This window comes from Ursus arctos, unplaced genomic scaffold (genome assembly GCF_023065955.2).
Source record: "Ursus arctos isolate Adak ecotype North America unplaced genomic scaffold, UrsArc2.0 scaffold_3, whole genome shotgun sequence".
Classification (NCBI taxonomy): domain Eukaryota; kingdom Metazoa; phylum Chordata; class Mammalia; order Carnivora; family Ursidae; genus Ursus; species Ursus arctos.
The window spans coordinates 34,283,779-34,299,410 of record NW_026622985.1 but is presented as its reverse complement, the minus strand read 5'-3'; the positions used below and the strand labels follow the sequence as shown (position 1 = coordinate 34,299,410).

The 15,632-nt window shown below is 38.4% G+C and overlaps 1 protein-coding gene across 2 annotated transcripts in view; it reads right to left on the bottom strand.

Moving 5' to 3' along the window:
* The window catches only part of VPS50 (VPS50 subunit of EARP/GARPII complex), a 122,656-nt gene that overhangs the window by 3,365 nt on the left and 103,659 nt on the right, over positions 1 to 15,632 (bottom strand). For both annotated transcript variants that reach the window (XM_026505740.4, XM_044386519.3), the window contains 4 exons: positions 7,329 to 7,477; positions 6,204 to 6,300; positions 5,055 to 5,213; positions 1,554 to 1,675 (listed from right to left, as the gene is read on the bottom strand). In XM_026505740.4, coding sequence (XP_026361525.1) covers positions 1,554 to 1,675; positions 5,055 to 5,213; positions 6,204 to 6,300; positions 7,329 to 7,477 — 527 coding nt within the window. The remainder of the gene's footprint in view (positions 1 to 1,553; positions 1,676 to 5,054; positions 5,214 to 6,203; positions 6,301 to 7,328; positions 7,478 to 15,632) is intronic.

The window sequence follows — 15,632 nt, the reverse complement described above, 5'->3', positions numbered from 1 at the left end:
GCTTCCTCATTTACAAAGCAAAGAGATTGAGTAACTTCCGAGGTTCTTTGCTGCTCCACAGACTACAGTGCCGCCCCCCCCGTCAATTAACATAATCATCTGTAAGAAAGTTAAAGTGGTCTCCCAGTAAATCTGACTGCCAAGAATTATTTATAAAAAGTGAGCTATGAATACTCCAAAGGAATCTTAATTTCATAAAACTGTTCAATATTGTAACTACTGGATGCAAAGGAAACAAATGAAGTAATTTCCCCCATGGACTGTGAGCTGAACCTAAGAAACATGGGAGCATATAAGAAAAAGAGGATATACATACTTGTCATAAACCTTACAGACTTGTTCTGACACCCCACACTACTGAGAAACTGTGTTCTAAGGTGGAGTTGTAATAAGAATGTATTAACCCTAAGAGTACAACATGTTATTACTCATAAGTCAGTGTCTCATTCCTTCAATAATACAAAATGTGAAGAATCAACCCTAGGAATGCGGTACTTCCCCTAAGGAAATCTGCAAGGACACTGAAGTGCATATTATTTGAAGTGACTGGGCTTTTTTTTTTTTTTTTAATAAAAAGTGTTTTGTATAGATATATAACATTATTCACTTTTCTACTTTATTAAACAAATTTATTAAAAATACTTTTCAGTCGTGACTGTTGACACAGAGCTGTTCTGTGATTTCCAGCACTGCTGGTTTCAATACAGAGTGCCAAAACTGTTGCCAGCTTGTCACTGTCACCTTCCCACTCTCTAATACATTCTTCTTTGTATCAAAGAAGAACTGAAAAGAAATCAGATAAGTGATAGTGTGGAAATTCAACTGATGTGCAATTCCAGACAGTGGCTTGCTTTCCAGAGATAGTTTATATTCCAGATATAAGTACCGTCTCTAAGTGGGAAAATTAGTACTGATAGATCTTTAAACTCAACATATGAAAGACTTATACAGTTTACAATGATCTAATAATGATACCACTAACAGACATAGTGGTTATGAGGCCTGATTTTGCCATTAGAAGTTCATAAACCTTCTTGGTGTGTGAAACTGTGTGAACTTGCACAAGTTATTTAAACTCTCTAAGCCTTGATTTTCTGAGGCTAGGCTTTCTCCTTGATAAAACAGAGAGAATAATGGTTCTATCAAAGAGTTTAGGTTAGGATTTGGTGAAAGAATCCTGTGAAGTGCTTGATCCAGTAAATGACACATAGTGCTCAATAATGTTATGCATAATCATCATAATAATAATTGTATCATTAAGTAATAATACCTATTACAAGTTTAACTCTCACATAACCATGAGATGCTACTTTCCACTCTCCCGTACTAGCTAGTTCTAGGTCACCACGGAGAAAAGAAAGCACAGAGGAAGAACAGAGGGGTTTAAGGTTTCTTCAATTATGTTCTAAAGTCAAACCTGAATTATTGTAGGATTGTCTGCTATCTATGACTTTCTCTACCTATGCTCTGTAGTAATGACAACAACATACAATGTGGTCTGTATATTATGATTTATCATTGAAGACTCAGATAATGCTTTCATTAAAACTTACCCTTCCACAATAGTTCTGTTGGCCAGACGTATACAGTGTTCCCAAAGTATATTAGACACGGGCAGGGGGATCCGAACTCTCTTAGAAACCTCATTTAACCTCCTGTTAAACTGCTCAAATTCCTAAGAAGACAAAATCATGGCCATATGTGGATATAATTATAATGCCACATTGCTCTCCCATCTTCCCAGCAAAGCAGAAGATTTAGAAAGACTCAGAATCAAATCGAGTAAAACAAAAAGAGAGAATGCACAAGAAAACTCAGACTTTTAAAGTATTTCACACTGAATAAACTATGTTGTGATACAGAGGACACTACATTTCATCTCAAAAAGAAATAAGTGTCATTAACAGATTAAACAATGTAACAATGTTCAAATGCTTCTTCATCTCAAATTTTTCTATGACTGTCGGTATGGATTAAAAGAGCTTAACAACCTAATACGTCTTTAAAATTATCTTCAAGAAACCCAGTTAAAAAAAATATTTTGGTAAGCTTTCAACTCAGAGTGAACTGTGAATCATTTATAATTTGAGGCTATACTCCTTAGAGAACAATTGGATAAATTATCCTCTTTTCTAAACATTCTTTAAAAGTCAATAAATTATTATATTCCAAATGATTTGAAAGTCATGTAATAGCTGCAAATTTTTAACGCAAAGGAAAAAATAAAACATAAAATACATCCCGATTCCTATAGAAAAACTGAGTATTTTTATTACTTATTAGGAACTTTTACGATACCTCTTTACTAAAAATAAAAATATATGTAACTAATTTAGACAAATTCTAACCATTACAAGAAAGCAAACAGTTTACCCTTCAATACATGTATTTCTAGTTTCTTTGGACTACTGTCATCTTAATATGTTCATTTACAAAAGTAAATGCTATCGTTTCTTCCCTGACAATACATTTCAAATAAATTGAACAAATTTATTCAAACAAATTTAACATTTAAAATGACATTTTTTTCTTTAGTTTCCTCAAGACAGCAGCTACACAATGCTTAACAAGTCAAGACTGACATGTATTCAAATTCTCTAATAACACACAGGAGGAAAAAAAAACCCTAATCATTCAAGCTACCACATGATTACTTATTATCCTTTTGCTCTTTTGCTAATCATAATCTTTTATTTTTGGCAGTTAATTGCTTTTAATTATTTATGAAAAAGTGAATTTTCAATCCACTAAGCTTACTTCTGAAAATCAAAGTTAAATAAATAATTGCTCTTCATCCTTTTCATTGTATGACTCTAGTAGAACACTAGTATTTGCTACTGCATTTATATCTATGCTTCACTGCAGTAAACTCTGCTTTAGATTTCCAGTCATGATTCAGTACTTTCCACAAATATTTTGAAAATAAAGTTATATGCAGGGGCGTCTGGGTGGCTCAGACCAGGATCCCAAGGTCCTGGGATGGAGCCCCGCCTTGGGCTTCCTGCTCAACAGGGAGTCTGCTACTCCCTCTCCCTCTTTCCCTCCCTCCTGCTCATACTCTCTCTCTCAAATAAATACATAAAATCTTTAAAAACATAAAGTTATATGCTAACTGTAAACAATGTCATTCTACTCATTGCTAAATTCAATGTTCAAGAATGTTTACTGTTAAATGAACAATAAAACCATTTCATTTTACTTAAGATTTCTGGGGGGCAAAAATGCAGATTGCTTTTTACCTAAAGGTGTGGACTTGGAAAAATAATAGCACAGATAAAAGTTATATAAAAGCTTCCTTAGGAAAAAAGATTTTAAGTTGCTAAAAACTGGGTTCAGGGTAATAATCTGAAAAACCTTGGTTCTTTCTTACAATATTAATGTTTCTTATAATTAAAAACAACTAGGGGCGCCTGGGTGGCTCAATCGGTTGAGCATCCGACTCTTGTTTTTGGCTCAGTCATGATCTCAGGGTCGTGGAATCAAGCCCTGTGTCAGCTCAGTGCTGACTCTGCTCAAGATTCTCTTTCCCTCTCCCTGCTCAAGGTGCGTGCTCTCTCTCAAATAAATAAATAAATAAATAAATAAATAAATAAAATCTTAAAAAAACAAAACAAAACAAGAAGAACTAAAGCAAGTGGGGTCCTTCTAGTATATATATTCACTGAGTGCAGAAATCTCTTCCTTCTTGCATCCCTATGAGTACCATGGTTAGCATGCCATAAAAAATAAAATCAAGTTTTCAAAAACGAAATTGTTAAAAAATAAAAGGATATATGATTATTTATAAATTACATTTGTCTATCACATTCCAAATTAAAATTCCCAACTGAAATCTCGTGGGGACCCTAAACATCAAAGTTCTCCCAGGGTGGCAATTACAGAGCACCCTTGTCACTCTCTCCTCAGACCCGACAGTAACCCCTAGACACTGCTAACTGATCTCCCCCTTAGGTCTGGAGTCTGGGGAGGGTCTCGCAGTCTCCATCACAGAGCTCTAGAAGGGCACCAGGCAGAGAGATGATGAATTCTGCCGCCATCTCTGTTTTGATCTCTAGCTTTGCTTACTGGTTCTCAAGTGTCCCCGGCTACCATCTGTTGCCCTGGACTAAGCAGGTAAGAATGTTTGTGTGAACGAGATAAAAGTCAGGAGCTTAAGAAGGGCCAATTTTCCTTTCACTGACAAATACGAAAAACAAGACTTTTCTGAAAGCGGTTTTCATCTCCTCAGATGCCCTTTCCTCACCTCAGACATCCACATGGCTCATCTTGCTTCCTTCGGGCCTCTCCCCAACTCTCACTTCACCAGGATCCTTCTCTGACCACACGTAAATAAACAATATTGCCCCCAACCCACTTCCTGACACTCTCTATCCCTCTTCTGCTGCTTATTTACTTTTTCACAGGGCTATTCATTATCTGACATATTTTATCATAACTTATGTCTACTGCTATCTCCGTACTGGCATGTAAACTCCCTGAGGGCATGTAAGTTCCTTAACTCACAACTATGTTGTCAGCACCTAGATCAGTGCGTGGCACATGTAGGTGATCTACAAATATCTCTTGATGCATAGTTCTTTCCAGAAAACTTTTCAATGTAAGTTTTAAACACAAAGGTATTTGCATGACACATTGGAAAAGTAATGTGACTTCTGGAAAAACAACAACAACAACAAAGAATAATCAGGGGCCTGGTCTCTTGCTAATAAATCTACACAACTATAGAAATATCTTCTAATTAAATAGGAATATCTCCTTGTCACCACAGTCATGGTTATTGAAATTACTTAATATGAAAGTCAGCCAAGACATGCCAATCAAACTCTAATTCAAGATGGGAAATTAGTGAGCAAAAACAAAAAATCTACGAAGAATTCTTGGGTCTAAAAGAACACAAAATTTGAAAAAGCAAGTCTATTCCGATTCAGGGGCTTTAATATCATGATGCTAGAAATGTGGTCATAACTATAGTCTCACTGCTTTAGAGCAAGTGCAATGATAGGAATAGTTCTCCGGGTAGACTCCTCTCTAACAAAGGTGTTTCGCGTACTTGCCTTTAGCAGCGCATCTACATAGATGTTGTGCTGTGACATAATTTCTTTTACGTCCCACTTCACATTAGCCATTAGAAGCAGCATCTGTTCATAATCAATAGCTTTACCGGCTACAATCCAATAAATTGGTTTGCGTAGTTCACTGGCAGTTGAGACTGTCTGAAATACATTTCACAGAAAGGAAAACAAATATTTTCTAAAACTATCAAATTTATAAAAAAATATTTTGTGCCTTTTTCTAGTATACATCACATCTAAAAATAAAACATATATATCTGGAGATTTAAATTATGAAAACATTTTAGTTCATTGCCAAAGGACTTACTCAAAATAGAATTTTGAAACATACAGTCAACTTGAGTCCACCGGTACCATGACAATAAAAGAACCACAGATTTTCATGGAGACGAGCAAATATTTCTCATGTTTTTTCACTTCTCTCCATTTCTACTCCAACTGCCCCATCTCAAGATTTCATCATCTCTCAAATGTACACCTGTAACAGCTTCAAGCTGGTCTCCCTGCCTGGAGGCCTGCCATCTACTGCTGCCAACTACTCTTTCTAAAACACACACTGACCATGCCACTTACCTGTTTCAAATCTTCCAGTCCCTTCCCCATACCCTCGAAATAGAGTCCTCCTCTTGGCTGAGAGCACTGCATACCATGTGGCCCCTGCTTCTTCCTCCAGCCATCTTTCTCACCACTAGCTCTGACAATTTGAGTTTTCCTCAGCTGCTGACACGCGCCATGCTCTCTCTCGCCGCCTCATCTTCATGTAAGTCATTCCCTCCATTTGCAATACACTCCCGACTGTAGCCAGCTGCCCCGGAAGGTTTAAACATCCTTCCTCCAGACAGCCTTTCTAGACAACTTGCTCCTGATGACACTATCCTTTCCTCCTCCAGCCAAGGTTAAATTCCCTGCTGCTGTTTCTTTTCCCTTATCATACTTCATTGGAAATACAGTTGTAATGGGCATCAGACTAAAAGTTAGAGGAGGTGCTCAGTAAGTATTTACTTAATACAGGAATTCATGAGTGAATAAACATATGCTAATTGCTCTCCTGGAATTTGGAGACTGGTCACTAGCTAAAAAACCCCAAATAACGTGCTCACAGTTGAAATGACATCCAAGAGTTTCTCTGACCTGAGAATAAAACTGCTGAAGAAAGGGCTTTTTGACGGCAGGCATCACGGCATCCAGATGGGGCTGAAGGAACTCAAACTGTTCAGCCAAGAATACCCTAAAGGAAATAAAGAACCCACCGTGAAAGCAGAGTGCAGGATCCACTGTCTGTCCATACATTTGTATAAGTCATCTTTAAGATCTCTAAGCAAAAGTTGGACCATTAAAATTCTTTTCCGCTTGAGTGAACTACCTTGTATTAGCTCATTTACAGCCTATCCAAAAGTTACTGCTGAGCTTATCACAGAATGCGAGCAGAGCTGGAAGAAGGAGACCTCAAATAAAGGGCTCTGGAAAGCACAAGGTGTAGAGCTACGCTGCTCCACGAGTGACACGGGAGCACAGATCATAGAAAAGACCAAAGAAAAAATGGAACCGTTTTTTTGGAAAGGATTTCCTGTAAGGATCCCATTTCATTATACAGAACAGATAGCTGAATTCCCCAGATTTAACATCTGGCTGGCATTTCTCATAAGGAACCTCACACAGCCAACTGTAACTTGGCTGAGACATACACGTGAACTTCAGGTCAGGAGGCTGGTATGCGGGAGTGCACTCATCTGCCGGGAGGATTGCCAGCAGCTGCCCTGTTTTTCTCTATTTTCTGTTAAGTACATAAAAACTCTTAACTTATACTGGACTACATTTTATGCAAGAAGCCATGTGCTTTAGGTGTATTAAAAACTGGGGGATTTATAAAGGTTGGGAAGCATTCCTGCTGATGTCAAGGGCTGACTATATTTAACACTAAACTGACATTGTAACTAGTTTCTCAAGAATCACATTTCATAGGAAAATACAAAGTATGCTATAATGTGGTCTTTTTTAAAGTTTTACTTTAAAACAAGGATCATGTTGCTAAAGACTGAAACCCTTAAAAGATTTCCCTTCTTCCATTTATGTAACTGAAAACCAACCAAGCAGTTTTAAAAATCGATTGGTAATCTATTTTAGGATAAACTTCTCAGAAATATGTAAGTGACAGAAGTAGGAGAACGATACAGCTAGAAATCTAAGTATACAACGCTTACTTTTATAACTTTCCTTCAATACTTAAAGGCAAAGCAACGGTTTTTAACAACTTACAAGGATTCTGTGGCTACCACTCTTTCCGCCAGCCCATATAATGTATCCCCAGATGTCAAAACCACTAGGTGACTGAGGTGTGGGCTTGGTACCTTCTCCTTTCTCTCTTCTGCTGCTGTGAGGGTGGCGCTAGGATCAGCTGAAACTTCCTGAAAATACAACACATGTACACAGAGCCTGAAATCAAATCTAATAGCAATAAACCATGTGGTTTTACAAAACTGTACCTGTAATTAAAATACTCGTAGGCATATGTATTAATTACATTTAGTTTCTATACTTTCTTTTCCTTCTTTTACATTTTCTAACGACTGGAAATTTCCCTTTTATACTAAGTGAAAATGATCCAACTCGATATGCTATCATCTGCGTATGACCTAAAATCAGCCAACACAGGCAATCTTTATGAACTGGCAGATATTTCATAGAGACAACAGTGAGATGCCCTTCGAGAACCTGTAAATGAGAAGAGAGAGACTGCCTCCGGAGGACTGAGCTGGCACATTCCAAAATTATGGTGTGGTTAACCATTTCACATCCACACCTTAATAAAGATAACTTTGGTAGAATCTCAAGAAGGCAGGACTAGAATGCACTTATAAAGTGAAACTAAGCTAACTGTATTGGTAGATGTCTGGGGTCATGTTACTGATGACAAGGGAAGATGGTTAATGGGAATAAAAGAAAGGGATGGCCGGAGAGCACAGTGTATTGAGCTTTAAAAGATCCTCCAAGAAAACTATGGCACAAAAATTGGACACAAACAAATCTAAAAGTGTACAAAATATAAATCTAGATTACTTCTTAAATCAATTACATAGTCACAAATCTCCAACACTTGCCTTATGAATGAAAGAGACATCAAATACACAGGACTCTGGGAGCATAACAGGTTATAAATTTAGCAAAATGGAACTAAAACATTATAAAACCTTCCAAGTGAGAAAATGGTTTTATTCTTCTTTTATTCTTTTTTATACCCTATCTTCTACAAAAGATATTGTTTCTCTTCAATCTCTAATTACTCAATTAGCATTTAAAAGTTATTTTGGGAACAATTGTGCTTTCTCTAAGGGAGAATCAGGATAAGGAAACTATGCGAGTTAATCAATGTCACTGATCCATTATTTATTTCCTTCTACTAAAAAGGAAAATAATCACCCCCCTACTGCACACACACACACAAAGTCACAAAATTACATACTGTTTGGTATGGCTGCCTGCGCTATTTCATTTAATGCCGGTGGTTGTGTAATCACCATCTACCAGATTGTCCAAATGAGGAACCCTGGAATCATTCGTGCCTCCCCTTTCCTTCCCCCCTCCATAATGCCTAAGCATACACCTCTCCTTCGCTTCTTCCCGTCACTGCTTCATCAGGACCAAGGCCCCACAGCATTCTTACCTGGACTAAGAGTCCCCAAATAGAGACCTCTCCCTCTGGCTTCTCCTATTTCTACTTCACTTTGCACACAGTTCACTGGCTGATTTTTCTAGAATACCCAAGTGATATTTCTAAAATGGAGACTGATCACACCACTCCAGAGTTTAAAAGTCTCAATTAACTATCCATTCCCTACAGACAAAAGCCTAAACTCATCACCATGATATTACTCCTTTACAGCGATACCAGCCTCCTTGCCAGCTTCATTTCCAAGTAATCTTCAATGTCCCTAGGTCTAGCCGCACTGGACTACTTGTTATATCTGTCTTACCGACACTCTTCTCTTACCAGCTCTCTGCTCCTTGTCTGCCTAGCTCTGTCCTCCTCATCTTTTAAGTCTGAGGTCATATTGACCTCCTTTCTATTACTTTCTCAGTCTCCCAAGAATTAGTATCTTACTTGTGTTTTTTTTTAAAAGATTTATTTATTTGACAGAGAGAGAAAGAGAGAGAGAGAGAGAGAGCACAAGCAGGGGGAGCAACAGGCAGAAGGAGAGGGAGAAGCAGGCTCCCTGCTGAGCAAGGAGCCTGATGTGGGGCTTGATCCTAGGACCCCTGAGATCATGACCTGAGCTGATGGCAGACGCTTAATCAACTGAGCCATGTGGGCACCCAGTATCTTACCTGTGTTAATGTTACCTACACATATACCTATGTCTGTATATGGCGTAAAGTGCACTTTGTCAGTTGTGGTTTCTTGACCCCTCCACCTCACTGTGAGTTCCTGGGTACATTGGGACCAATTTCATCATCTTTGTATCTCAAGACCTTGGCATGCCTCCTGGCACTAGCAGGCCCTCAAATAGTTTAATTGATGGAGATGATAAGAGAGTCTTTACTTCCTCTCCTCTTACTCTCTTTCAAGCCCATTTCAATCAGGCTTTTGTCTGCCCTATTCCAAAGAAACAGTTATCAAGGTCCCCAATGGTGCCCTATGGCCAAATCCAATAGTCAATTCTGAATACCTATTTCATTTAAACTACTATAGCACCCTACATTGGCTAATCCTGAAACACTTTCTTCACTTAGTTTCCAGGGTACCATAGCCTCCTGGTTTTTCTCCTATGCCACCAGCCACTTCTCACATTCCTTTGCTAGTCTGTCCTCTTCTCCCTGACATTTAAACACTGGGGTGTCCTGGAGCTCAGTCCTCAGACTTCTCTCAAATTCTACTCCCTAGATGACTTCATCCCTCATTTTAAATATTATCCATATGCCAAGAGCTCAAAATTTACATGCTAGCCCTGACATCTCTCCCATCTTTAGCGTATTTAACATATCTGAAAGCTGAACTCAAATATGTCCTTCCTAAAAGTCTTATCCATCTCCAGTAATGGCACCTCCATTCTCCAGAAGTTAGGTGTCATCGTTGACTCCTCTCAGGGTCATACCCCACTTATAATCCATAAACAAATCTGGATGGGTCTACCTTCAAAACAGATCCAGAATCTGACCATGTCTCACTACTTCTTTCACTAAAACTGGTATAAGCCACCTTACCTCTCTCCTTAACTGTATTACACTATAGTGAAAATAATTCTCTTTTACCTAACTAAGTCAGATCATGTCAACTCTTCTGCTAAAGCTCTTCCAACAGCTTCCTGTCTTCCTTAGAGTAAAATCCAAAGGCCTTACATGATGTAGGCTCTGGCTATCTCTTTGGTTTTGTCACCAACCCTCCTACTTGTTTCATTCTAATTATACTCACCTCTGTGCTGTTCCCAGAATAGGTCAAGCATGGTTCCATCTCAGGGCCTTTGCATTCCCTGTTCCCTCCACCTGAGACATTTTCCCCAAAATATTCCCTCTCTACTAGCAAACAAGCTGCACATGAGTAGGGAGTTTTGTCAGATTGCTCTCTCTCCACCAAAACTGTAACCTCTAGCATCATATATAAAGTGTTCAATAAACAGGCACTAAATACATGTTGTTAAATAAATGAATTCTCATCCACGTGGCTCACTCCTCTACTTCTTCCTTCAGGGATCTACTTCAGTGTTACCTTTCCAGACAGGCCATGTGTGATCACCTAAACAAAATCATACCCCTTTTCCCCTCTTTCTATCCTTTCCTAGTTCTTTGTAATTCCTGATGCAATCTGACATTAAATTGGATATTCATTATTTCTTATCTGCCTCTTCTACCAGAAGGACCACCCACTGGTCTTCTACAAAGTACCTTGGCACTCAGTGTTTGTTGAATGAATTAATAATAGAGATAGCTATCCAACTGTTGTGTATTCCTTGAGTCTTTTTTTTTTTTTTAAAGATTTTATTTATTTATTTGACAGATAAATAGAACCAGAGAGCACAAGCAGGAGGAGTGGCAGAGGGAGAAGAAGAAGCAGGCTCCCCACTGAGCAGGGAGCCTGATGCGCGGCTTGATCCTAGGACCCTAAGATCTCGACCTGAGCGGAAGGCAGACACTTAATCGACTGAGCCACCCAGGCGCCCCATGAGTCTTATACTCTCCTCACATAGCTCTTTGCCTCCCATCTACTTCCAGTACTATCCTTCCAATACCCCCTCTAATCCTCTGTATTCTCTCCTTGTGAATATCCATCTCACAGCAAGTCAAAGGATGGTGAGGAAGAGAACTGAAACCGTGAAACAAAAAAAAAGCTAATAAAGGAATTAGGAAGAGATAACTCGGCTTGGGCAAGATGGCTAAGCTAGCCAAAGTGGCCCCAATGGAGTAGAAACAGGAATAACAGAAAATAATTCCAGAGAGGTAGATTTGGCTGCATCACAATAAAGCACTTTCTATCAGGCAGAAGTATAAGGCAGGGAGGGTTATGAGTTTCCTATTGGAAAGAGGTTGGATTGGAAGTTGACAGCTACTCAGAATGTATAAAAACTGTAGGTTAAATGAACACAGATTAGTTTCCTTCTTTGATTTTATGAGTAGAAACTTGGAGAATTACACCCCACAAGTATATTCTAAGCATCAAACCCACTCTCTCTCTCTCTTTTTTTAAAAGATTTTATTTATTTATTTGAGAGAGAGAGCGAGTGAGAGACAGAGAGCATGAGCGGTGGGGAGGGGGAAAGGAAGAGGGAGAAGCAGACTCCCCCACTGAGCAGGAAGTCTGAGGCAGAACTCGATCCCAGAACTCCGGGATAGTGACCTGAGCTGAAGGCAGCCGCATAACTGACTGAGCCAACCAGGCCCTAAACACACCCTCTTTTAAAATATTTCGTACTGACAAAAACTGACATGAACTTTCTGCTAATATTGCACAATCTCAAACTCAAAATAGCTCCAGGATAACCATGAATACCACACATTGATACTAGCAGAATTACTTTTGAATTTCATTCTTTTATGACTAGATATCACTATATGTATATGTGTATATATATACACACACACACATACACACACACATATAAAAAATAAAAATATCTTTAAAAACTAAAAGTTTCTGTGAATGCAGATATTAACTAGCTAATTTAGGAGAGAGGAGGGAGGTGGTGCTAGAAGGTGACAGAAGGCAAGGAGAAGTTACATCTGTAGCGTGAGAGAAATGAATGGGTATGAGGGGAAAGGCCGCAAGCACTCACCCACTCCATCCTTACCTCCTCACCTCCTTCTTACCTACCTGCCATTCAAATGTGCTGAACTCCCTTTACTCACAGAGCTCTTTCACAAAAACATTCCTGCAGTGATCACTGAAATTGTTGCCCCCACCTCAAAGGATTTGCATTAGGATGCCATTCTTTGTTCCTAGTTAACACTGACATTTTGGGCACTAAATTATGGTAATTATCTGCTTAAAGGCTAAAGTTCTGTGTTTACATTTAGGGAAATATGCTTGAAGAGAGCAAGAGAGTCACAAAAATGTCAAGCTGAGATAAATAAATGGTATGTGCTTGTTTCACAGTTCAATGGAAAATCTCCTAAACTGGATCGGGGTTTCAGATTACACAAGCACAATCAGGAACAGATACAAAACCCTTTGAAGACTTTGAAAAATAAAACCTTAATCAAAATCTTTAGTTTCACAGTGAAAGTCACAATGTTTAATCTCTTCTGCCACTAATAATTTACTACTACAAAGAGAAGTCATTTTTATGGACTTTTCCACACCAATTTAAAACATATTTTTATTGTCAAAGATTTCAAATTAGTCAAAGATCTTAAAGCAAACAATTTAGCATCACCAAGTACATAACTAAAAATTCACAGTGCTGGTACCACTATGACCTACACCAGCTTCCCTTTCCTCTTTCCCCTAGTAGACTCCTTTTCTTGAACTTCTATTTGATGTGTCAAATTTTCTTATTTACATTGAATAGATATGATAAAACAATTTCAGGTGGCATTTTTAAGACCATAATGATTCCTTGATGCCTTTTACAGCTTAAAGAGAAGCAAAACTTAGAAGATATATACAAAGAAAATGAAATTACCAGAAATGTGCTTATTAAACTTTAAAGCAACACATAGGGAAAATACAAGAGAAAGTACAACTTTCATCTAGTGATTCCAGATTGATTAGGCTATAAATTACTTTAATAGCCAAAGACTGTATTGAACAGCAAGAAACCAATTAATGTTCTCTGCCAATGCAGATGCAAATTAATGAAGTGAAGAAAAATTAATATACCAGCTTACAAGAACCTGAGATCAAGGTCTAGCAAATGACAAATATATTTTCTAAAATAATAAACCAACGCTTATCAGTATGAGTAATAATTTAACATGTAACAGTGGAAACCAACAGAAAATTCGAGAAAAACTTCTGTATTGCTGTAGGAGTAAGGACTCTGGGGAGGCCCTGTCAAAAAGCTCAGCACTACTTACAAACAGAAGAAGGAACAACTGCTCTCACCGCCTTCTGATCTGAGGTGCAGTCTGCTTTAAGAGATGGTAACTATAAGGACTTAAAGAAAAGATATCTTTAAAAGACCAGGTGCCAAAGGAAAAAAAAAGCAGGCATATCTATCTATTCATTTATTGGGGAGGGGTTTTTAAAAACATATTTCTAAATCTGACTACTAGTTCTGGGAAAAACGTAACCGAACGAACACAGAACTTGTCAGACAGGTGCGACAGACACATTGTTATCCATTGGTGGGTGGCAGCTGGTTCGAACAGCTAGTTTGGTCCCACTGTTTAGTCGATCATGATACTTCATTACACACTATATGGCAAAATCTGAAGCATCAAATCCATGCCTTAAGGGTCAAATTGGGAACTGCAGTTTGACGATCATGAGGTAGTAACCAGCAGAGATGACAGAGACATCAGACTGAATGATTCTAGTGGTAAATTCTGACTTATCAATATTTTAACTGTATTATGATGATGATGATGATGATGATGATGATGAAGATGATGATGATGATGATTTTATTATTAAGGAATCCACTGCCACAACTGTCTTGAAGGCCAGATTAGGTTAACAGTAATGAGTTCTAGAGGTAACTATACCCCATTCTGGACTTTCTGATCATGACCATTCAGTCCATCAATTTCAAGGCTTTCAGCCAGAAACAAGAAAAACTCAAGCTGTGGACTAAGATCCGGAAAACAAGATATGATGGTCAAGAAGAAGCAAAACAGAAACATGGATAACTTCTTACGAAGTTGAAAGTCAATGGATTTTACAAAACAAAGACAAAAAAATAATAAATAAGTGGCTGGGCCAAACAAAGAGCCTTGACTCTGAACATGAAAATCAGAATTAAATGGATAGCAAAGCCAAGAAAACAAGCCAGGTTAAGCCAGAAGATAAGAAAACTCATGGATTGGAGTTTATTCATTTATTCTAAGAACATTTACTAAAGAAATGCAGTTTGCTGATATATGTGCAAATATACACATATATGTGCTGGGCAGAAAGATCTTCAAATTATGAGGGAGATGGATGAGATGCATAGAGGTGATTTCCTCTGTGTAAAGGGTGCTCACTCGAGATATGAACACACGCCTCTCTCATCTTACTCACATCTCTGCTCAAAGACCACTGTTTTCTCACTCTGCTTCATTTTCTTCTTAGCGCTTCCCAGTATCTGACACTATGTTACATATTTGTTTATCTGTCTCTCTGCCTCAATAAAATATAAGTTCCAAGACAGGAATTACCTCTTCTGTGCACTGATGAATGCCCAACACTACTACCACACCCAGCAAATATGATTTCAATTAGTATTTCTTAGAAGAATGATTACATTGCTTTATTAAAACTTCAATAGCAGAAGTATGTACATAATAATAGACCTTAAGAGAAAAGAGGGAAACAACTGCTTGTTTAGGTAGGTGAGGAAAGACCAGAGGATCCTGGGGTTAATGTAGATGTAGGGGAATGTGCTGAACAACAATCTCTGGCTCCAGTGACCCTTCACAAGAAAAACACTTTGTTACTTTCGATGCCTATGTTGGCTTAAGCACTACAAAGGCTCAGCCCTGTTTTGCTGCCTAACCTATTTTCTCAAAATACACATAACATCATGTGACTCAACAGTCAAGAATCCAGAGCCCCTACTGCATAGTGAACTAACCCAAACCTCTTGCCTGAATTTCAAGGCCATTTATAAAGTGGTCCTAAACACTCTGCAACCTGACTACTCAGTATATTCCAGTGTCCCAATCACAAAGATGGCCAAACTTTGGGCCAGGCCTTCTCCCACCTCAAGGCCCTTTCTCAGCTTCTGAACCTTCATTTGAAAGCCGATCTTTCTCTTTTTCCCACTAACCCCATGCCTGTTCTTCAAAGACTAGCACAAATCTCACTTCTTCCTTTAGTCATTCTCTGAAATCACGTTTCCACATAAACCTTTCCTCCCCTTGAACTTGTACTGGATGTATAGCCAACATCATACTCTTCCATGATACCAGTTTTTTCTCTCCAATCAG